At 45.0% G+C, this 22,530-nt stretch overlaps 1 protein-coding gene across 2 annotated transcripts in view; it reads left to right on the forward strand.

Moving 5' to 3' along the window:
• The window catches only part of FAM167A (family with sequence similarity 167 member A), an 81,087-nt gene that overhangs the window by 48,099 nt on the left and 10,458 nt on the right, over nucleotides 1-22,530 (forward strand). For both annotated transcript variants that reach the window (XM_075341248.1, XM_075341250.1), the window contains exon 2: nucleotides 6,567-7,037. In XM_075341248.1, coding sequence (XP_075197363.1) covers nucleotides 6,672-7,037 — 366 coding nt within the window. In that variant the 5' untranslated portion in view covers nucleotides 6,567-6,671. The remainder of the gene's footprint in view (nucleotides 1-6,566; nucleotides 7,038-22,530) is intronic.

Consider the following 22,530-nt stretch of genomic DNA (forward strand, 5'->3'; position numbering starts at 1 on the left):
CCACTACCGGAGCTCCCCCAGTCCTCAGCTCCATCGCCCCAGGCTAAGTCACCGGACTCCCCCTGTGGATTTGCTGGTAGAGCCGACGGACTCCAGCCGCCACCACTTTCCAGGATCTCTAATGGGGGGAGAAGCGGCATTTCCCCCATCTCCGTGTGACCGCCTGAGCTCGCCTCTAGGGAGAACGTATACCTCCTACCCGGTCCTGCAGTCCATGGGCGCACGATCTCAGCCCGCTCACCGCAGTCCTGATCCCGTCCGCGAGCAGGTGAGTCACCGCGCTTCTCCTCCGCTGCCGCCGCCATCTTGACCACGAGGTCAGCTCCCCTCCTGCCGGCGTCCGCGGGATCCTCATCTCTTCCTCCGTCTGCGCCGCCGACCTCTCTAGTCTCCACATCTTTTCCTCCATCTGCGGCATGCACCAGCTCTCTCCGTCCGCTGTCTCCCATACCTCCCGGAGTCGCAGCGGTCTGTGGAAGCAGGGGATGCGGCACTCCCGCCGTCCGGGCGTCCTCCTGTTCTTGCTCCCCTGGCAGCTCCTTAAGTAGATAGGAGTCCAGGGTGAGCGGCGCTGGGGTTCCCGGGTCTTTGGCAACCTTAAGGGGCTTTCTCTTCCCCATCCTGGGCACTCCAAGCTAGTGTAAGTGGGCTTATTTTACTCCCGGGTGAAGGAGCTCAGTCCTCAAACGTCCTGCTCCATGAAGCTCCGGCCACGCCCCCCCTATTTACATTTTTTATTTCTTTTATTATTTTTTTATTTAATTTATTTTATTTTTTTATTTATTTATATTATTTATTTATTTTATTTCATTTTTATTTTTTTATTTTAACGCTTTATTTATTTTAATTTTTATTTTTTTATTTTATTTTTTTATTTATTTTTTGTGGAAGAACTATAAGGATAGGGCTTTTTACAATATGATTACACATTTGAACTAATGTAGCTACTGTATGTATATAAATATCGCTCCCTATAAGGTGCTAGAAGTTTTTTAATATTGCAAATTGAGCTAAATGCATAAAAACTCTGAAAAAAAGAAACAAAAAAATGTATCTGATCAGCTAGACTAGAATACCCCCTTAAACATCAGGCCTTGGGCAGCAAGGGCCACCTTTTTTTCCCCAGGAGCCATACCTTTTAGGCCATGTGCACACAGTGCATTTTTTTCACATTTTTATGTGGCTTTTTAGTGTAGTTTTAGTCCCAATGTGATATCGCCAGGTCCAGTGTGATGGCACCAGTCCCTTTGTAATATCCCTAGGTCCAGTGTGATGTCATCAAGTCCAGTGTAATGTATCTGGAGTATATCAGTCCCAGTGTGATGTCACCTGTCACAGTGTGATATCACCAGGTAAAGAGAGATGTCACCAATCCCGGTGTGATGTCACCAGTCTTATTATGACATCACCAGGTTCAGTATGATGTCATCAGGTCCAATGTGATGTCACCAGTCCCAATGTGATGTCACCAGTCCCAGTGTGATACCACCAGGTAAAGAGAGATGTCACCAATCCCAGTGTGATGTTGCCAGTCCTGGTATGATGTCACTAGGCCTGGTGTGATTTCACCAGGTCCAGTGTGATGTCACCAGTCCTGGTGTGATGTCATCAGGTCCAGTGTGATTTCATTAGGTCCAATGTGATGTCACCAGAACCAGTGTGATGTCACCAGATCTAGTGTAATGTCACCAGGTCTAGTGTAATGTCCAGTGTGATGTCACCAGGTCCAGTGTGATTTCACCAGTTCCAGTGTGATGTCACCAGTCCTGGTGTGATGTCATCAGGTCCAGTGTAATGTCCAGTGTGATGTCACCAGGTCCAGTGTGATTTCACCAGGTCCAGAGTGATGTCACCAGTCCTGGTGTGATGTCATCAGGTTCAGTGTGATTTCATTAGGTCCAATGTGATGTCACCAGGTCCAGTGTGATTTCATCAGGTCCAGTGTGATTTCACCAGGTCCAGTGTGATGTCACCAGTCCTAGTGTGATTTCACCAGGTCCAGTGTAATGTCCAGTGTGATGTCACCAGGTCCAGTGTGATTTCACCAGGTCCAGTGTGATGTCACCAGTCCTGGTGTGATTTCATCAGGTCCAGTGTGATTTCATTAGGTCCAATGTGATGTCACCAGTCCCAGTGTGATGTCACCAGATCTAGTGTAATGTCACCAGGTCCAGTGTAATGTCCAGTGTGATGTCACCAGGTCCAGTGTGATTTCATCAGGTCCAGTGTGATTTCACCAGGTCCAGTGTTATGTCACCAGTCCTAGTGTGATTTTACCAGGTCCAGTGTAATGTCCAGTGTGATGTCACCAGGTCCAGTGTGATTTCACCAGGTCCAGAGTGATGTCACCAGTCCTGGTGTGATGTCATCAGGTCCAGTGTGATTTCATTAGGTCCAATGTGATGTCACCAGGTCCAGTGTGATTTCATCAGGTCCAGTGTGATTTCACCAGGTCCAGTGTGATGTCACCAGTCCTAGTGTGATTCCACCAGGTCCAGTGTAATGTCCAGTGTGATGTCACCAGGTCCAGTGTGATTTCACCAGGTCCAGTGTGATGTCACCAGTCCTGGTGTGATGTCATCAGGTCCAGTGTGATTTCATTAGGTCCAATGTGATGTCACCAGTCCCAGTGTGATGTCACCAGATCTAGTGTAATGTCACCAGGTCCAGTGTAATGTCCAGTGTGATGTCACCAGGTCCAGTGTGATGTCACCAGTCCCAGAGTGATGTCACCAGTCCTGGTGCAGGTGTTATGTCATCAGGTCCAGTATGATGTCACTAGTCCCAGTGTGATGTCATGGCCCAGCAGTTCAGATTGGTCTCAGTCTTCTCCTGGATGACATTATTATTCTCCAGTAAGAACTCAGCGATCATAATTTTGCACCATTACTATGGTTTTCTTTCCTAGAAGCCTTGTAAGCTTAGACTATGTAAATAATACAGTGTAAACAGGAGTGAGCCTGCCGCGGACCTCGGATACTGTGTATATATGTATGTATGCCAAACCATGAACACAAAAGCTTTTCTGCCTCTTCCCACAAATATAGTTTTCCATTCTGGTTACACATTGTATAAGGTATATCAGCCCATAGTTGGCTCCTGAGGACGGAGAGAATGGATTTATTGCATAGGTAAGCATAATATTATCATAATTACTGCTGTAGGATACGTACAGTGTGCGCGGTGTTTATGGAATATCCACACGGAATACAAAGGATGACGGAACTTTTAAATAAGTTTTTGACAAGTTTCATTACTTGGTCAGTTTCCATCGGGATCTTTTTTTTCTCCGCAGTCACTCCTCTATGTCAGAGAACCGTCAGTCTCCCAATAGATAGGGATCGACCCACATATCAGACAAATCCTGTTTCCAAATTTGGGGGGCATCAAGATATGAGACTCTTCAGGCAGTTTGAGAAAGTTTTAGGATGCTGCGAGAAACCCCTAGTGGCCTGATTATCTTTCTTGGAAACAAAGAGTTAAACATGCCCTATCCTTCTTTCTTCAGAAATCTCTCCCTAGAGCTTCATAGTTAGGACATCCTCCTATAAAATAGGCGATTGTCTCTTCTGCAGAAAAATGTGGAGTTGGATGAAGTTTGTAACACTCGCGGCCGGTGTAGGGGCAGCGAGCGGGATTAGTGGACCCACTGGACCACAAAGGGGATCTGGGCTTAACGAAGCGCTTACCGCGAGGCGGGCACCAGGTATCACTCCCAGGGCAGTGACCGGGACTGTGCCAGCTGACCCCCAGGACAACAGACAGATGCAGGCAGGTAAAGGTGAGATGACCGGGGCAGACAGACAGGCGGCTACGGACAGGTATGGTGGGCACGGTAGGGACAGACAGGTATGGGAAGGTAGGTACAGGAGACAGACACAGAGATAACGGGACCTGACAACTGGCTAGACAGACAGGACACTGACTAAGTGAAAGTGTTGTACAGGCACCTCTCCTAATGGGAGGGTGCCTTAAATACATAGTGCCTCTAAGCCTATGGCATTTCCAGGAAATGGCACTCCGGCCCTTAAAGAGGAGTGCCGGTGCACTTGCGCATTCCCTAAGCACACTCCTGGGAGACTTGGGCTGCATGCATAGGGCCTGGGAGGGAAAGGAGACAGCATTAACACTAGAAGTCCCAGAGTGGAGTCATTTAACATTTCTACTATTGGAACCCTATGGAGCTCGAAATTCCTGGGACTTCTAGTGTTAAACGGAGATGGCCAGGGGAGTGCGAGGGAGAACGAGAGCCAACAAAGGCAGCAAGTCGGCATCTCTGCAGATACACCGGCCCTACAATGTTCCTCTTATGTGTATCTTGGGTCTTTTAGAAAATCTGCATGAACAACCTTGACCTGAAAGATTTGCCAATGAATGGACGAGTTCTTCCTGACTCTTTCGAGCTATGCTGTGGCCTCCGAGCACTCAGATTTTCCATTTTTCTCTTGCAGCTCCCTCCTCCCCTCTCACAACAATCCTAAACAAATAGATTGCAGCATCACCTCCCTCCTCCCCCCTCACCTATCCTGAGCAGTGTTTCTTCACTTATTGCATTACTAAAAAATATAATGTGTAACCTTTGTAGTAATTTGTAAAAACCAAATCATTAACATCAGCCTAGAAGATTACTTAACACTTTCAAGCTGAGCTGTCCGCTAGGACAAATCAGCTCCCTGCTCCCCTCTCACAGCGTCTTTAAAGAGGACATGTCACCAGGTGAAAAGTAGCCAGTTTTTGGCCTTATTATATTCTCCCTGTTTCACTGAGTATTTTGCTTTTTTATTTTTTAAAATTAACCATATGGTTCCCAAGATATGGGCTTTTTTAGTTTGTAACCCCTTATGGTCTTTCAAGCGTAATTATGCAAAACACCCTAAAGACACGCCCCCGAGGAGTCATGTGAGCCACGCCCCTTACTAAAGACCATAAAAGTATCAATAAATAAAAATCTCATATCTCTGGAATCATATGGTAGATTTAAAAGAAATAAAAAACAGAATATTCAGGGGAGCAGTGGGAATAAACTGGAACAAAACTGGACTCCTTTGACCTAGTAATAGGTCTTGTTTAAACAAATAAATATTTATTGCTCAGTTTGCACCTGTTCACATTTGTCTGTTAGGAAGGTCAGTTTTCTGATTTTCTTTAAACAAGTAGGCTGCAGTTTCTCTTGTCTCCTCCTTCCTGATATCTCTTAGTCTTTACTGCATTACTGAGGAATTATTAAAAAAAAAGTGATTTACTGTAGTTAATGGAGAAATTGGGAAAAGTTGACCATTCCTAAAAAAATAATGTATTTGGCCAATGTTCTCCTCCTGTATATGGACTTTCAAACGTCACTAGAAACTTTAATCTGAAAGAGTTTTGGAGTCTTCTATGCTGTGCTGTATGGTAATGTATGAAAAGTCAGCTCATCCTCCCCTCTCACAGCATTCTTAAATAAACTGCAGCTTCTCCTCCCTCCTCCCCCCTCACCTCTACTTTACTATTTATCTTTAGTTACTCTACGACTGGGACATTTAAATGATGTACACTCTTTGTGAAAAGTTCGATTTATTTCGTGAAAAAGTAGTAAGGGCCAAACAATGTGTTATGGTTTGATGAGAACGTGTATGAATGTGACCATCTGTATCGCTGGTGTGCCTGCAGGCACGACGACTTACCAGCGTGGCCAGGTCCTGTTCTCCCCTGCTGCCGCGTGGTTTCCCAAGTGCTCTGCTGACTCCATCCCCTCCCGGGCCCTGTACATGACTCACAGGGTTCCCGGGAGAGCACCTACAATGTGCGTGTGCACACTGGCTCTCCTCTTAAAGGGCCAGTGTTCCCATGGCTGAGAGGCACTGTGTGTTTAATTCTAGAAGTCCCAGAAAGGGGTTATTTGACATTTCTACCATTGGAATCTTATGGAGCTCAAAACTCCTGGGACTTCGAGTGTTAAGGCACCCTCCCATTAGGGGAGGTGCCTGCACAACCTTCTCTGTTATTCAGTGTCTTGTCTTGTCTTGTCAGGTCCCGTTACCCGTGTCAGTCACCTGTACCTGAATCTGCTTTCTCATATCTATCTGTCCCTGCCATGCCCACCATTCCTGTCCAAGCCAGCCTATCCAGCTCGCCTCAGTCACCTCGCCTGTACCTGAGTCTCCTGTCTTGGGGGTAAGCTATCACAGTCCTGGTCACTGCTCTGGGAGTGGTACCTGTTGTCCGCCCCTTCCATTAAAGGGTAAGCCCAGATCCTCCCTGTGGCCCAGAGGGTCCACTAACCCCACTCGCTGCCCCTACACTGGCCGTGAGCATCAGGTCCGGATTAAGAGATTGAAGAAGATCAACATTCAGCATCCTGTCGAGTGTGACGTAATTTAGGGCAACGTTGTAGTGAATTCCTTCCCCATATCCATCACATATCGACTATGTCTGCATCACTTCATTAATTAATTGTTTATTTTTGCAAAACCAGAAAATCTTGATACATTGTTTCTTTTTAAATTAACTCTTGATCAGTCACTTGTTTTATTATATTTGCCTAACGAGTCATCTAGTGACATCAGCTGCCGCTTTGTTATTTTCAGATGCTGCAATAAAGCCGGTGAGCCAGCGTAGTCAGATAAGAAGATTCCCCGGCACCGTCAGGAGGTATGATGTGGACCGTATGACCGTCCGTTCCATAATCGATCATGTCATTACCAAAGATACAAATTGAGGAACCAGAAGATGAAGCTGAAGGAAACTCGGCCCCACCGACAGATGACCATCTACGAAACTTGAAGGCCCTGACTGAGAAATTGAGGTTGGAGACCAGGAGACCCTCTTATCTAGAATGGAGGGCAAGACTGGAAGATCAACCTTGGAAGAGCCCAAATCCTCCCGTGGAACAAGAGGAAGAAGAAAAACAGACTGAAGGGGAAATCTGCTCAAGTCTAGAGATGGGACAAGTCCAGAAGACCATGGATGTCCCGAAGGAAGGCGGCGTCCTCACATCGGGGAAGATCCATGGCTTTGATAGCATCGATGAGGCTCTAAATTGGCTCAGGAAGGAGCTGGTAAGTTCTAAGTAGCCTTCGATTCTCAGGTTTCTGATGACTGCTGTAGAAAATCTGCTGCGTAAAAAGCTGATGCATTAACTGTAAGAGGATTATCATGTTGGAGAGGGTGTAACGTGTTTCAGCCACCACTTACACCCGCGCAAATAATCCACAGCATCGATCAGACTTCATATGCTAGGAGGCACCAGAAGATGATATTCTACTCACCTTCCATCATCTGGCTCCTAAATTGAGTATTTGGGTTTCAGTACACTAATGGGATGATGCATGGTAGTGCCCGCTCATCACTAGTTACGAGTACCGAGCACCCGAGCATGGTAGTGTCCACTCATCACTAGTTACGAGTACCGAGCACCCGAGCATGGTAGTGCCCACTCATCACTAGTTACCAGTACTGAGCACCCGAGCATGGTAGTGCCTGCTCATCACTAGTTACGAGTACTGAGCACCCGAGCATGGTAGTGCCCGCTCATCACTAGTTACGAGTACTGAGCACCTGAGCATGGGAGTGCTCACTCATCACTAGTTACGAGCACCGAGCATCCCAGCATAGTAGTGCCCGCTCATCACTAGTTACGAGTACCGAGCACCCGAGCATGGTAGTGCCCGCTCATCACTAGTTACGAGTACCGAGCACCCGAGCATGGTAGTGCCTGCTCATCACTAGTTACGAGTACTGAGCACCTGAGCATGGGAGTGCTCACTCATCACTAGTTACGAGCACCGAGCATCCCAGCATAGTAGTGCCCGCTCATCACTAGTTACGAGTACAGTGCACCCGAGCATGGTAGTGCCCACTCATCACTAGTTACGAGTACTGAGCACCCGAGCATGGTAGTGCCCGCTCATCACTAGTTACGAGTACTGAGCACCCGAGCATGGTAGTGCCCGCTCATCACTAGTTACAAGTACAGAGCACCCGAGCATGGTAGTGCCCGTTCATCACTAGTTACCAGTACCGAGCACATGAGCATGGTAGTGCTCGCTCACCACTAGTTACCAGTACTGGGCACCTGAGCATGGTAGTGCCGGCTCATCACTAGTTACAAGTACAGAGCACCTGAGCATGGTAGTGCCCGCTCATCACTAGTTACTAGTACCGAGCCCCCGAGCATGGTAGTGCCCGCTCATCACTAGTTACTAGTACCGAGCCCCCGAGCATGGTAGTGCCCGCTCATCACTAGTTACAAGTACTGAGCACCTGAGCATGGTAGTGCTCGCTCATCACTAGTTACTAATACCGAGCCCCCGAGCATGGTAGTGCCCGCTCATCACTAGTTACTAGTACCGAGCACCCGAGCATGGTAGTGCCCACTCATCACTAGTTACGAGTACTGAGCACCCGAGCATGGTAGTGCTCGCTCATCACTAGTTACGAGTACAGAGCACCTGAGCATGGTAGTGCCCGCTCATCACTAGTTACGAGTACAGAGCACCTGAGCATGGTAGTGCCGGCTCATCACTAGTTACGAGTACCGAGCCCCCGAGCATGGTAGTGCCCGCTCATCACTAGTTACAAGTACTGAGCACCTGAGCATGGTAGTGCCCGCTCATCACTAGTTACTAGTACCGAGCCCCCGAGCATGGTAGTGCCCGCTCATCACTAGTTATTAGTACCGAGCCCCCGAGCATGGTAGTGCCTGCTCATCACTAGTTATTAGTACCGAGCCCCCGAGCATGGTAGTGCCCGCTCATCACTAGTTACGAGTACTGAGCACCCGAGCATGGTAGTGCCCGCTAATCACTAGTTACGAGTATAGGGCACCCGAGCATGGTAGTGCCCGCTCATCACTAGTTACCAGTACAGAGCACCTGAGCATGGTAGTGCTTGCTCACCACTGCTTACGAGTACTGAGCACCCAAGCATGGTAGTGCCCATTCATTGCCAGTTACGAGTACTGAGCACCCGAGCATGGTAGTGTCCGCTCATCACTAGTTACGAGTACTGAACACCTGAGCATAGTAGTGCCCGCTCATCACTACTCACCTCGCAAAAAATAAACCCTTATAAAGCTCCATAGATGGAAAAATTAGCTAATCAAGTATGTATACAAGGTCATTTAGTGTTTGTATGTGTCCGATGCTTGTCACCCTCTCCCCAGAGAGGTAACGGGCTCAGTTGAGCCCAAAATTTATATTTAAGGGGAGTTAGTTTATTTGAGTCATTTTATGGGGAGTAATTGTTCCTTTTATTGCGTGTTGTGTTTATACTCGTGTTGCTTCATAAGAAGCATTATCAAATTTTATGATGATAATGGATGATTCATTATATTGTTACAATGTAATAAACTTGTTACATTGTTATCAATGCAAAACACGAGGAGCCGCTGTTTCAACTTCCTAGTTTTTGACTGACAGGGAACCATCACCAAAAGGTGCATCCAGATCAGAGATTTAAAGAGGTTGCATTAGATACTTTTCTAAGGCTAAGTTCACATTTCCGTTGATTTGTATCAGTCACATGCGTCGCTTGACGCATGTGACTGATGCGCTGTTCAACGCTGTACAACGGATGACAAAGAACAGAATTCTTTGTCGGATTCCGTTGTGTGCGGGGGGCGGAGTTCTGGGGCAGAGCCGAGCGGGGGGCGGGGCCAGGCGCTGAGGATGTCAGTGGAAGTGCTGCGGTCTGCATGGCTGGGGACAGGTGAGTGTATCTGTGAGTGAGTGAGTGTGTGTATGTGCATGTATGTATGTATGTATGTATGTATGTATGTGTGTGCACATGCAAAGTGCGGGAGGGGGCGGAGCCGAGCAGGGGGCGGGGCCAGACGAGGGTGTCAGTGCTTCTCTGCATGGCTGGGGACAGGTGTGTGTGTGTGTGTGTGTGTGTGTGTGTACATACATGTGCGGAGTGCGGGAGGGGGCGGGGCCGAGCGGGGAAGTGTCGGCCTCCCTGCACACGTAACCAGCCTAAATATCGGGTAACAGCAAAGCACCCGATGTTTACCTTGGTTACCCGATATTTACCTTGGTTACGGGCCTACACCGCTTAGCGCTGGCTCCTTGCACCGTAACCAGGGTAAATATCGGGTAACCAACCAAAGCTGGTGACGTGTGCAGGGAGCCAGAGAGCATGCGCAGCGAAATCCGACGGATCTCGCTGCTCAAAAAACGTTACATGCTGCGTTCCTCCCGCCCGGCGGTCAGTCGTTCCACGACTGATCAGTCGGGCGGAGGGTGCAACGCAGCATCATCAGTCACAATCCGCTGCTCATACAAGTCTATGGGAGCAGCGGAATCCGCTAAACGGATTCCGCTGTTTACAAGAGCAGCGGATTGTGACTGATAGATTTTAGCGGAAATGTGAACTTAGCCTAATAGAAATAGCGCCTCTCATATATAAAGGCGCTAAGTGGAATTGCAGCCTGACCCCATTTAAAGAGTAATCATCAATTTATTTATTTTTTTTCATAAATCAATAATACATTGGAAAATATCTGAGAAATCTGATTTTTTTCTTCTCCTCCAGGACTGATTATTCATTCTCAAAATTTTTAGTTCACAGCTAAAATCTGTTTACAGTGAATACAGACTTTCTCTTTAGATAGGAGATGACAGTTGGTGCTCATAAAGTTTTATGGAGAATGGTAGCTGTTGATTCAGGAGAACTTGCAGCAGAATATCTGTGTCTGTCTCCTCTTTCCCCTCCCCATAGAATCTTAAAAGCACCAACTGTCATCTCCTATCTCAGTAATGGAAATAATCTGTCTTCACTAAATACAGATTATACTTTTCATGCATGATTGACACCCCATCAATAACTGTTTTTGGCTTCAATGATGGCAAGAAGTAACCAGTGCAGAGTTGGGACAGCACAGCGCCATACAACATGTAGTGGTCATTCTGGGTACTGCAGTTCCCATTGAACATAATAGAAGAACCCAAACATAGATCATCAATATATCTTATTCCTCCTAATCTCTTTTAAAAGCAAAATTATATCATGAGAAACAACTTCAGTATATGGATAGGAAGTAATCAGTGCAGAGCTGGAACAGCACAGCACCATACAACATGTAGTGGTCATTTTGGATACCGCAGTGCCTATAGAAGCACCCAAAAATAGATCATCAATATATCTTATTCCTCCTAATCTCTTTTAAAAGCAAAATTATATCATGAGAAACTTCAGTATATGGATAGGAAGTAATCTGTGCAGAGCTGGAACAGCACAGCACCATACAACATGTAGTGGTCATTTTGGATACCGCAGTGCCTATAGAAGCACCCAAAAATAGATCATCAATATATCTTATTTCTCCTAATCTCTTTTAAAAGCAAAATTATATCATGAGAAACTTCAGTATATGGATAGGAAGTAATCAATGCAGAGCTGGAACAGCACAGCACCATACAACATGTAGTGGTCATTCTGGATACTGCAGTGTCTATAGAAGCACCCAAAAATAGATCATCAATATATCTTATTGCTTTAATTTCCTTTAAAAGCAAAATTATATCATGAGAAACTTCAGTATATGGATAGGAAGTAATCTGTGCAGAGCTGGAACAGCACAGCACCATACAACATGTAGTGGTCATTCTGGATATTGCAGTGTCTATAGAAGCACCCAAAAATAGATCGTCAATATATCTTATTTCTCCTAATCTCTTTTAAAAGAAAAATTATATCATGAGAAACTTTAGTATATGGATAGGAAGTAATCAATGCAGAGCTGGAACAGCACAGCACCATACAACATGTAGTGGTCATTCTGGATACTGCAGTGTCTATAGAAGCACCCAAAAATAGATCATCAATATATCTTATTGCTTTAATTTCCTTTAAAAGCAAAATTATATCATGAGAAACTTCAGTATATGGATAGGAAGTAATCTGTGCAGAGCTGGAACAGCACAGCACCATACAACATGTAGTGGTCATTCTGGATATTGCAGTGTCTATAGAAGCACCCAAAAATAGATCATCAATATATCTTATTTCTCCTAATCTCTTTTAAAAGCAAAATTATATCATGAGAAACTTTAGTATATGAATAGGAAGTAACCAGTGCAGAGCTGGAACAGCACAGCACCATACAACATGTAGTGGTCATTCTGGATACTGCAGTGCCTATAGAAGCACCCAAAAATAGATCATCAATATATCTTATTGCTTTAATTTCCTTTAAAAGCAAAATTATATCATGAGAAGGTACAGAATATGGATCAAACTGCAAATTTGTATCATTTGTAGTTTTCCACTCTTAAAAATCTACAACTGATCAGCTTTTTGAAAATTGAGGATTCTAAAAAAACTAAAAAAAAAGTCTCCTTTTTTTTCCAAAAACAGCGCCGCACCTGTCTATGGTTGGGTTTGGTATTGCAGGTCATCTCCATTGAAGTGAATGAGCTGTATTACCACTTATAACCTTTAGGCAAGAAAGCAGACATTTTTCTCTCTTCTTATTGAACCCCTCTAAACTATAAAATCTGTAATCTTCGCACCCCCCTCCTTTATGGAGCAAGAGATGCGTTTCATGAATAAACTGTACGTTAACCATTTAATCTTGGTTTTACACCATTACTCTTCATCCCTTTATGAATTATATATTCCGCTTCATCTATTATCTCCGTTTCCTGCTGTTAAATGCTCTCAATGTTCTGATGTCTTATTAATAATGCAAACAAGCGAGAAATACTTAACGATCATTAACTTAATTAACGACCTTCACACGAAGGGTCACAGGGTCTACAGTAACGATGAGATGGAGCGTGGCGTGCAGCGTAAATGCAGAGGTTGAGTAGTCGGGCGAAGGACCCCCAAAAATAAGATGATTGCAGGGTATACAACATGGCTAATGCGGGAACATCAGCAATCAGCTGTAATATGTTCATCCCTAACCAAATCAACTGGTTTGTCCAACTCTGCACTGACCTTTATGGGCACATTTACTGTCAGGTTTCCCGATAGTTTGCAGCTGACTTCCATGGGTCCTGGCAGGGGGTTACTTTGTTGCCTGCTTACTGTCCGGGTGTCCTCTAAAAGTAAGGCTGCTTTCACACTGCATTCCTCTCCCCGTTCAGTGGTCCCGTCGGGGCTTCCATCCGAAACGGGTTTCGGATGTATGCGCCGATGGAGCCACTGACTATAATGGTGCAGACGAAGTCACCATGTGCTCTATCGTGCACCATTTTTAAGAGTAGACTTTTACTGGAGGACTGCGTCTGGGTGTCCGCCTCCAATAGGGGTATACTCCCGAAAATGGTGAACGACAGGCAATACAGGAGACACGGTCACGCACAGTTCAAATGACACAATGCAGCAGGCAGGCAGCCCTGTACAACAGCTGGGAGAGCGGCCTGGGGGGCCCCCCCGGGCCAGCCCGCCCCTGTCGACAGCACACGGTGACTCCATCTACACCATTATAGTCATGGGCCCTGTCGGGGCATATGTCCAAAACCCATTTTGCGGGTGATTCGAACGGAAGCCCCAACGGGACCACTGAACGGGGAGAGGAAGGCAGTGTGAAAGCGGCCTTAGAGTTAACTTTCCGCTATGAGTTTTTGGTGAGTTTTCGATGCCTCATTTTTGGCACAGCGTCTTACCGTCCCAACCCAGTAGTTGGGATTTATAGAAATAATAATAATAATAATAATAATAATAATAATAATTTATTCATTTATATAGCACTCTTAATTCCATAGCACTTTACATACATTGGCAACACTGTCCCCATTGGGGCTCACAATCTAAGGTCCCTAACTGTATGTTTTTTGGAGTGTGGGAGGAAACCGGAGAACCTGGAGGAAACCCACGCAAACACGGGGAGAACATACAAACTCCTTGCAGATGGTGTCCTTGAAGGGAATTGAACCCAGGACCCCAGCGCTGCAAGACTGCAGTGCTAACCACTGAGCCACCACAAGACTGCAGTGCTAACCACTGAGCCACCACAAGACTGCAGTGCTAACCACTGAGCCACCACAAGACTGCAGTGCTAACCACTGAGCCACCACAAGACTGCAGTGCTAACCACTGAGCCACCACAAGACTGCAGTGCTAACCACTGAGCCACCACAAGACTGCAGTGCTAACCACTGAGCCACCACAAGACTGCAGTGCTAACCACTGAGCCACCGGGCCGCCCATAGAAATCTCATGTCCACTGTTGCACTGAACTGCGGTGGTTTCAAATCTGCAACATAAAAATTTGTTTTGCGGGTATGCTTATTTTTTTATGTGCAGAATTTCCTCAAAGGATCACATTAGATGCGAAAAACCACATGTAATCTGCACATAGTGACACTAGGAAGTATCAAAAACAAAGAAGCTTTGTATAAAACATGAGCCAAAAATTGCAGCATTAAAAAAGCAATTAAAAAAATGCATCGTTTACATACTAGGAGCAGAAGTTATGCAAAAATTTGCAACAACAGAAGCTCATTGTGGGACGCAGCCGGTCGGCTCATGCAGACGTCACCATTTCACATACGAGTTCTATCATGTTTCTGCAGTAGTTCATAGATCCAATTTTTCTTCAGATCTACCCTCATCCGTTTTGCGAATCAGACTCATCCGTTAAAGTCTAGAGGGGTCCGTGTAGAACAGATGACAACCTGAAGACGGACTTTGTACTTCAGAGCAGTGGTGTAACTAGAGTCCGATGGCCTCGGTGCAAAGTTTGAGCCATGTTGGTCAGATGTATTCATTGTGTGGTACTGACCCCCATAGTGTACTAATGTCCCCCATCCTGGGCCACTTCCTGCTAAATATGTCCCCCATCCTGGTGTCTGACCTCATCATGTCTATATTTTGGAAAATATGGCCCTATCCTGGTATAGATGTCCCCATAATGGCCCCATACTGGCATATATGTCCCCATAATTGCCCTATCCTGGTATATATATCCTCTTCATGACCCCATCCTGGTATACATGTCCGATAATGGCCCCATTCTAGTATACATTCCCCATAATGGCCCCATCCTGGCCCCATCCTGGTATACATTCCCCAAAATGGCCCCATACTGGTATACATTCCCCATAATGACCCCATCCTGGTATACATTCCCCATAATGACCCCATCCTGGTATACATTCCCCATAATGACCCCATCCTGGTATACATTCCCCATAATGACCCCATCCTGGTATACATTCCCCATAATGGCCCTATCCTGGTATACATTCCTCATAACGGCCCCATCCTGGTATAGATGTCCCCATAATGGCCCCATCCTGGTATACATTCCCCATAATGGCCCCATCCTGGTATAGATGTCCCCATAATGGCCCCATCCTGGTATACATTCCCCATAATGGCCCCATCCTGGCATACATTCCCCATAATGGCCCCATTCTGGTATACATTCCCCATAATGGCCCCATTCTGGTATACATTCCCCATAATAGCCCCATTCTGGTATACATTCCCCATAATGGCCCCATCCTGGTATACATTCCCCATAATGGCCCCATCCTGGCATACATTCCCCATAATAGCCCCATTCTGGTATACATTCCCCATAATGGCCCCATTCTGGTATACATTCCCCATAATGGCCCCATCCTGTTTTACATGCCCCATAATGGCCCCATCCTGGTATACATTCCCTATAATGACCCCAGCCTGGTTTATGTCTCCATCCTGGCCGCATTCTGGTACATATGATATCCACAGATGCTGCACAAAGTAATAAAAATAAACAATTATACTCACCTTCCCCCCCCCCGCTCCCCTGGTGTCCTCTTCCAATAATGGAATGCCGCATCTGACCAGTGTGCAAGCGGCGCAGTGCATGATGTCACTGTGCGCCCACTTACAGCGCAATCGGTTGTCAGGTGCTGACATATTCTCTGCTCCCCTTGCTCTGGATTATGGGAGGGGGGAGCAGTGAATATTCATAGCCTTAATTGGCGACCGGCACATCGCGGTGCAGGGACCTGATGAGTGTTTGTGCTGCACAGTATTTCAGCTGGATGTGCGCCTTCGAATGCACATCCAGCTAAAACAGGAGTTGGGGCCTGTGGGTCCATTGGGTCCCCTGTACTCCCGGGTTGTTCACAGTCGCGACCGCGATCGTTATGCCCCTGCTTCAGAATATCCGAGTTTCATCCATTTTCAACTGTTACATTGTTAAAAATCAATGGATAAAACAGTATAAACAGTCTGCCTCCGTCGGAGAAAAAAAGGATAAGAAAAAAACCATAGCAAGTCTAATAACAACTTAGAAAAAAAAATGGGTCCTTTTTTTGGGTGGAAACACTCAGGATATTTGCACTCTGTGTCTTTGTAGATGCCGGAGCAGCTGCTGAGTTTTCCCAGGTAACGGTGACATCTTTTCCTCTATATTATAAAGTATAGGGAAGTCGGCTGAAGAATGAGCCGGTCATTTACTGTTTCCAAAATCTAACGTGGAAACAAGTGATAAACGTCTGAACATGTGCACAGCAAGTATTGTGACATTACTGTGCACAATGTCCATTTTATGTGCCGCTGCTGCACCTTTTAAGGCCCTGTGCGCACGCTGCGGATTTACCGCGGATTTTGACGCGGATTTGGCGCGGATTTGGCGCGGATTTGCTGAAGAAAATGTGTCTAACATTGCTGCAGTCAATTCCCCGGCAAAACCTATGGGTTTTAAAAAATGCTGTGCGCACACTGCGTTTTTTTTGTATCCGCGGATTTTCCTCACGTAATTAATGAGCATGTCACTTTTTTTCCGCAGGTACCTGCGTTTTTTTTTGCCATAGATAATGGTAAAAATCCGCGGGAACCAACTTGCGGAAAATCCGCACTAATTCCGCGGCAAAACCGTGGAAAATCGCGGCAAAAACGTGGGTGCGGTTTTTACCGCGGGTGCGGGATTCTTTCAGAGGGTCCGTTTTTTTCTTAAGAAAAAGGCACTTTCTAGCGCGCACATAGCCTTAAGTTGGATTCTGGGTGGAATCAGCCTGCAAAAGAGGTCATGTAATTTTAGGCGAGAGGTTTTATTTTTAGCAGTTTTTAGAGGTGAAATTGAGCACAAACGCTCCAAGTCAGAAAAATTCTCAACATCTTGCGGTTTCCGCTCAGTAATTATGTGCACACGGAGGGTTTTTTTTTTTTTAGCAGTTTTTAGAAGAGAAACTGAGCAGAAACTCTCCAAATTACAAAACTTCTGAATATCTTGGAGTTTCTGCTCAGTGAGTATGTGCACCCGGAGGTTTTTGGGTTTTCTTTGTTTAGCTTTAGGCAATGTGCACACTAGAAAATGACTTTTTCTTAAGGAAAACCGGACCCTGTGAAAGAATTTCTCTCCTGCGGTAAAAAACCGCACCAAAACCGCAACGAAATCCGCATGCGGCTTTGCCAAGTTTTGGTGTGAATTTGGTGCGGAATTTCTGCGGTTTTCCGCAGGTTGGTCCCTGCGGTTTTGCCATTAAATATTGTTAAAAAACCGCAGGGACCAACTTGCGGCAAAACCACAGAAATTCTGCACCAAATTCGCACCAAAACGCAGCAAAACCGCATGCAGATTTCGTTACGGTTTTGGTGCGTTTTTTTACCTGCAGAAAAGAAGTGACGTGCACATTAATTCCGCAGCGGAAATTCCGCAGGGACAAAAAACGCAGTGTGCGCACAGCTTTATTTAATCACCATAGATTTTGCTGGAGAAGGACTGTACTAATGTTATCAACATTTTCCTGCAGCATTTCTGCAGCGAAATCCGTGGCAAAACGGCGGGTAAATCTGCAGGGCCTTAGAGGAAAAACTGAGCAGAAACTCTCCAAATCATAAAACTCATAAAAATGTTGCAGTTTCTGCTTAGTGAGTATGTGTCCAAGGAGCCTTTTTGCTGAAGAAACTGAGCAATACCAAAGTTTTGCATTTTTGAGGATTATTTGAAGAGTTTGCACTCAGTTTCCTATTGGTTTCTACTCCAAAATCTCATCAAAAAGACTCTGCGTATAGCCTCTTGTTCACACTGGGTACTTTGGGGCATTCAAAAGTGAGTTTTTAAGTGATATCTGCTTCAAGAAATATTTAGGTACTAGCTGTAGTACCCGGCGTTGCCCGGGATAGTAACTGTCTCTCTGTCTCTCTCCCAGTCTCTGTCTGTCTCTTTCCTTGTCTGTCTGTTTCTATCTCTCTGTCAGTATTTGCATCAATCTGTCTCAATCTCTCTCTCTTTGCCCGTCTCTCTCTTTGCCTGTCTGTCTCTTTGCCTGGCTGTTTTTTTGCCCGGCTATCTCTTTGCCTGTCTGTCTCTTTGCCCGTCTGTCTCTTTGCCCGTCTGTCTCTTTGCCTGTCTGTCTCTTTCCCACTCTGTCTCTTTCCCGCTCTGTCTCTTTGCCTATCTGTCTCTTTGCCGCTCTGTCTCTTTGCCGCTCTGTCTCTTTCCCGCTCTGTCTCTTTGCCCGTCTGTCTCTTTGCCCGTCTGTCTCTTTGCCGCTCTGTCTCTTTGCCGCTCTGTCTCATTCCCGGTCTGTCTCTTTGCCCGTCTGTCTCTTTCCCGCTCTGTCTCTTTGCCCGTCTGTCTTTTTGCCTGTCTGTCTCTTTGCCCATCTGTCTCTTTGCCCATCTGTCTCTTTGCCGCTCTGTCTTTTTCCCGCTCTGTCTCTTAGCCCGGCTGTCTCTTTACTGCTCTGTCTCTTTCCCGCTCTGTCTCTTTGCCCGACTGTCTCTTTCCCGCTCTGTCTCTTTCCCGCTCTGTCTCTTTACCCGGCTGTCTCTTTCCCGCTCTGTCTCTTTCCCGCTCTGTCTCTTTGCCCGGCTGTCTCTTCCCGCTCTGTCTCTTTACTGCTCTGTCTTTTTGCCCGGCTGTCTCTTTACTGCCCTGTCTCTTTCCCGCTCTGTCTCTTTGCCCGGCTGTCTCTTTCCCGCTCTGTCTCTTTCCCGCTCTGTCTCTTTCCCGCTCTGTCTCTTTCCCGCTCTGTCTCTTTGCCCGTCTGTCTCTTTGCCCATCTGTCTCTTTCCCGCTCTGTCTCTTTCCCGCTCTGTCTCTTTCCCGCTCTGTCTCTTTCCCACTCTGTCTCTTTCCCACTCTGTCTCTTTCCCACTCTGTCTCTTTGCCTATCTGTCTCTTTGCCGCTCTGTCTCTTTCCCGCTCTGTCTCTTTGCCCGGCTGTCTCTTTCCCGCTCTGTCTCTTTCCCGCTCTGTCTCTTTCCCACTCTGTCTCTTTGCCCGTCTGTCTCTTTGCCCGTCTGTCTCTTTGCCCGTCTGTCTCTTTGCCGCTCTGTCTCTTTGCCGCTCTGTCTCTTTCCCGCTCTGTCTCTTTGCCCGTCTGTCTCTTTGCCGCTCTGTCTCATTCCCGGTCTGTCTCTTTCCCCGTCTGTCTCTTTCCCGCTCTGCCTCTTTCCCGCTCTGTCTCTTTGCCCGTCTGTCTTTTTGCCTGTCTGTCTCTTTGCCCGTCTGTCTCTTTGCCCGTCTGTCTCTTTGCCCGTCTGTCTCTTTGCCCGTCTGTCTCTTTGCCGCTCTGTCTCTTAGCCCGGCTGTCTCTTTCCCGCTCTGTCTCTTTACTGCTCTGTCTTTTTGCCCGGCTGTCTCTTTACTGCTCTGTCTCTTTCCCGCTCTGTCTCTTTGCCCGGCTGTCTCTTTCCCGCTCTGTCTCTTTACTGCTCTGTCTTTTTGCCTGGCTGTCTCTTTACTGCCCTGTCTCTTTCCCGCTCTGTCTCTTTGCCCGGCTGTCTCTTTCCCGCTCTGTCTCTGGCTGTCTCTTTCCCGCTCTGTCTCTTTCCCGCTCTCTCTGTTTCCAGGTCTGTCTATTTCCAGGTCTGTCTCTGTGCCCGGCTGTCTCTTTGCCCAACTGTCTCTTTCCCCATCTGTCTTTGTCTTTCTCTATCTGTCTCACCACTGACATCTTTTTACCTCACACATAAGCTTCTTATACTAACAGTTTATTTTGTTCCTATAGCAACCACTGACAGTTGCTATTAATAGCCTGTAGCTCCCACCTCCATTCAGTTTAATGGCTGCAGGATTTTTGTAGCGTAACTGGAAAGTGCGGGGTTAAATTTTCCAGCCCAAACATAGTCTATGACGTTCCCTGGGTCACATGGGGCGTCTGTGCAAAATTTCGTGATTGTAAATGCGACGGTGCGGATTCCTTTAGCGGACATACACACATACACATATATACACACATACACTGAGCTTTATATATTAGAAATACACATGATGTCTTTTTTTTAGAAAGGAGATGCTACAGAGTTTTTAAAAAGAAGAAAGGACGTTCTGCGATTCTGGAAATGAAAAATGTCTCCAAAACCTCAGGATTAATTGTTGTATTGGGTTCTGTTTGAAAAACTCATTATTTATGAACACCTCGAAAAAACTCCGTCTGCACAAAGGATGTCCATACAGGAGCAGCAGCATTATACCAGTGACTGGCAGCGGCTTCTGATCTCCACCGCCGGGGTCTTTTAGTATTTATGTCAGTAACAGGATGATCCTTAAAATTCCGTCCTTTCCAAAAATACATCTCACCCAGACGCCAGCCTGCACCGAGGAGCTCAACATCCACTTGTTCCAGCGCATAAAAGACCCGGCCTCATCCCCTCATACTGCCAAATGCTGTAAAAAGCCAAACAAAGCGCCAGTCTCCAACACACACCCCAGATCAAGGGAGGTCACTTCCCCCAGACCCAGAAACCTCAGTGCATAATGTATTCAAATGTTATATATTCCTGTACGTACATAGGAGCAGTATTATAGTAGTTATATTCTTGTACATAGAGGCAGTATTATAGTAGTTATATTCTTGTACATAGGAGCAGTATTATAGTAGTTATATTCTTGTACATAGAGGCAGTATTATAGTAGTTATATTCTTGTACATAGGGGCAGTATTATAGTAGTTATATTCTTGTACATAGAGGCAGTATTATAGTAGTTATATTCTTGTACATAGAAGCAGTATTATAGTAGTTATATTCTTGTACATAGGGGGCAGTATTATAGTAGTTATATTCTTGTACATAGAGGCAGTATTATAGTAGTTATATTCTTGTACATAGAAGCAGTATTATAGTAGTTATATTCTTGTACATAGAGGCAGTATTACAGTAGTTATATTCTTGTACATAGGGGGCAGTATTATAGTAGTTATATTCTTGTACATAGGGGGCAGTATTATAGTAGTTATATTCTTGTACATAGGAGCAGTATTATAGTAGTTATATTCTTGTACATAGAGGCAGTATTATAGTAGTTATATTCTTGTACATAGGAGCAGTATTATAGTAGTTATATTCTTGTACATAGGGGCAGTATTATAGTAGTTATATTCCTGTACATAGGAGCAGTATTATAGTAGTTATATTCTTGTACATAGGGGGCAGTATTATAGTAGTTGTATTCTTGTACATAGAGGCAGTATTATAGTAGTTATATTCTTGTACATAGGGGGCAGAATTATAGTAGTTATATTCTTGTACATAGGAGCAGTATTATAGTAGTTATATTCTTGTACATAGGGAGCAGTATTATAGTAGTTATATTCTTGTACATAGAGGCAGTATTATAGTAGTTATATTCTTGTACATAGGAGCAGTATTATAGTAGTTATATTCTTGCACATAGAGGCAGTATTATAGTAGTTATATTCTTGTACATAGGGGCAGTATTATAGTAGTTATATTCCTGTACATAGGAGCAGTATTATAGTAGTTATATTCTTGTACATAGGGGGCAGTATTATAGTAGTTATATTCTTGTACATAGGAGGCAGTATTATAGTAGTTATATTCTTGTACATAGGGACAGTATTATAGTAGTTATATTCTTGTACATAGGTGGCAGTATTATAGTAGTTATATTCTTGTACATAGGGTGCAGTATTATAGTAGTTATATTCTTGTAGATAGGGGGCAGTATTATAGTAGTTATATTCTTGTACATAGGGGCAGTGTTATAGTAGTTATATTCTTGTACATAGGGAGCAGTATTATAGTAGATATATTCTTGTATATAGGAGCAGTATTATAGTAGTTATATTCTTGTACATAGGCGCAGTATTATAATAGTTATATTCTTGTACATAGGAGCAGTATTATAATAGTTATATTTTTGTACATAGGGGCAGTATTATAGTAGTTATATTCTTGTACATAGGGGCAGTATTATAGTAGTTATATTCTTGTATATAGGGGCAGTATTATAGTAGTTATATTCTTGTACATAGGGGCAGTATTATAGTAGTTATATTCCTGTACATAGGAGCAGTATTATAGTAGTTATATACTTGTACATAGGAGGCAGTATTATAGTAGTTATATTCTTGTACATAGGGGCAGTATTATAGTAGTTATATTCTTGTACATAGAGGCAGTATTATAGTAGTTATATTCTTGTATATAGGGGCAGTATTATAGTAGTTATATTCTTGTACATAGGGGCAGTATTATAGTAGTTATATTCTTGTACATAGGGGCAGTATTATAGTAGTTATATTCTTGTACATAGGGGCAGTATTATAGTAGTTATATTCTTGTATATAGGGGCAGTATTATAGTAGTTATATTCTTGTACATAGGAGCAGTATTATAGTAGTTATATTCTTG

This window comes from Anomaloglossus baeobatrachus, chromosome 3, assembly GCF_048569485.1.
Source record: "Anomaloglossus baeobatrachus isolate aAnoBae1 chromosome 3, aAnoBae1.hap1, whole genome shotgun sequence".
NCBI classification, from domain to species: domain Eukaryota; kingdom Metazoa; phylum Chordata; class Amphibia; order Anura; family Aromobatidae; genus Anomaloglossus; species Anomaloglossus baeobatrachus.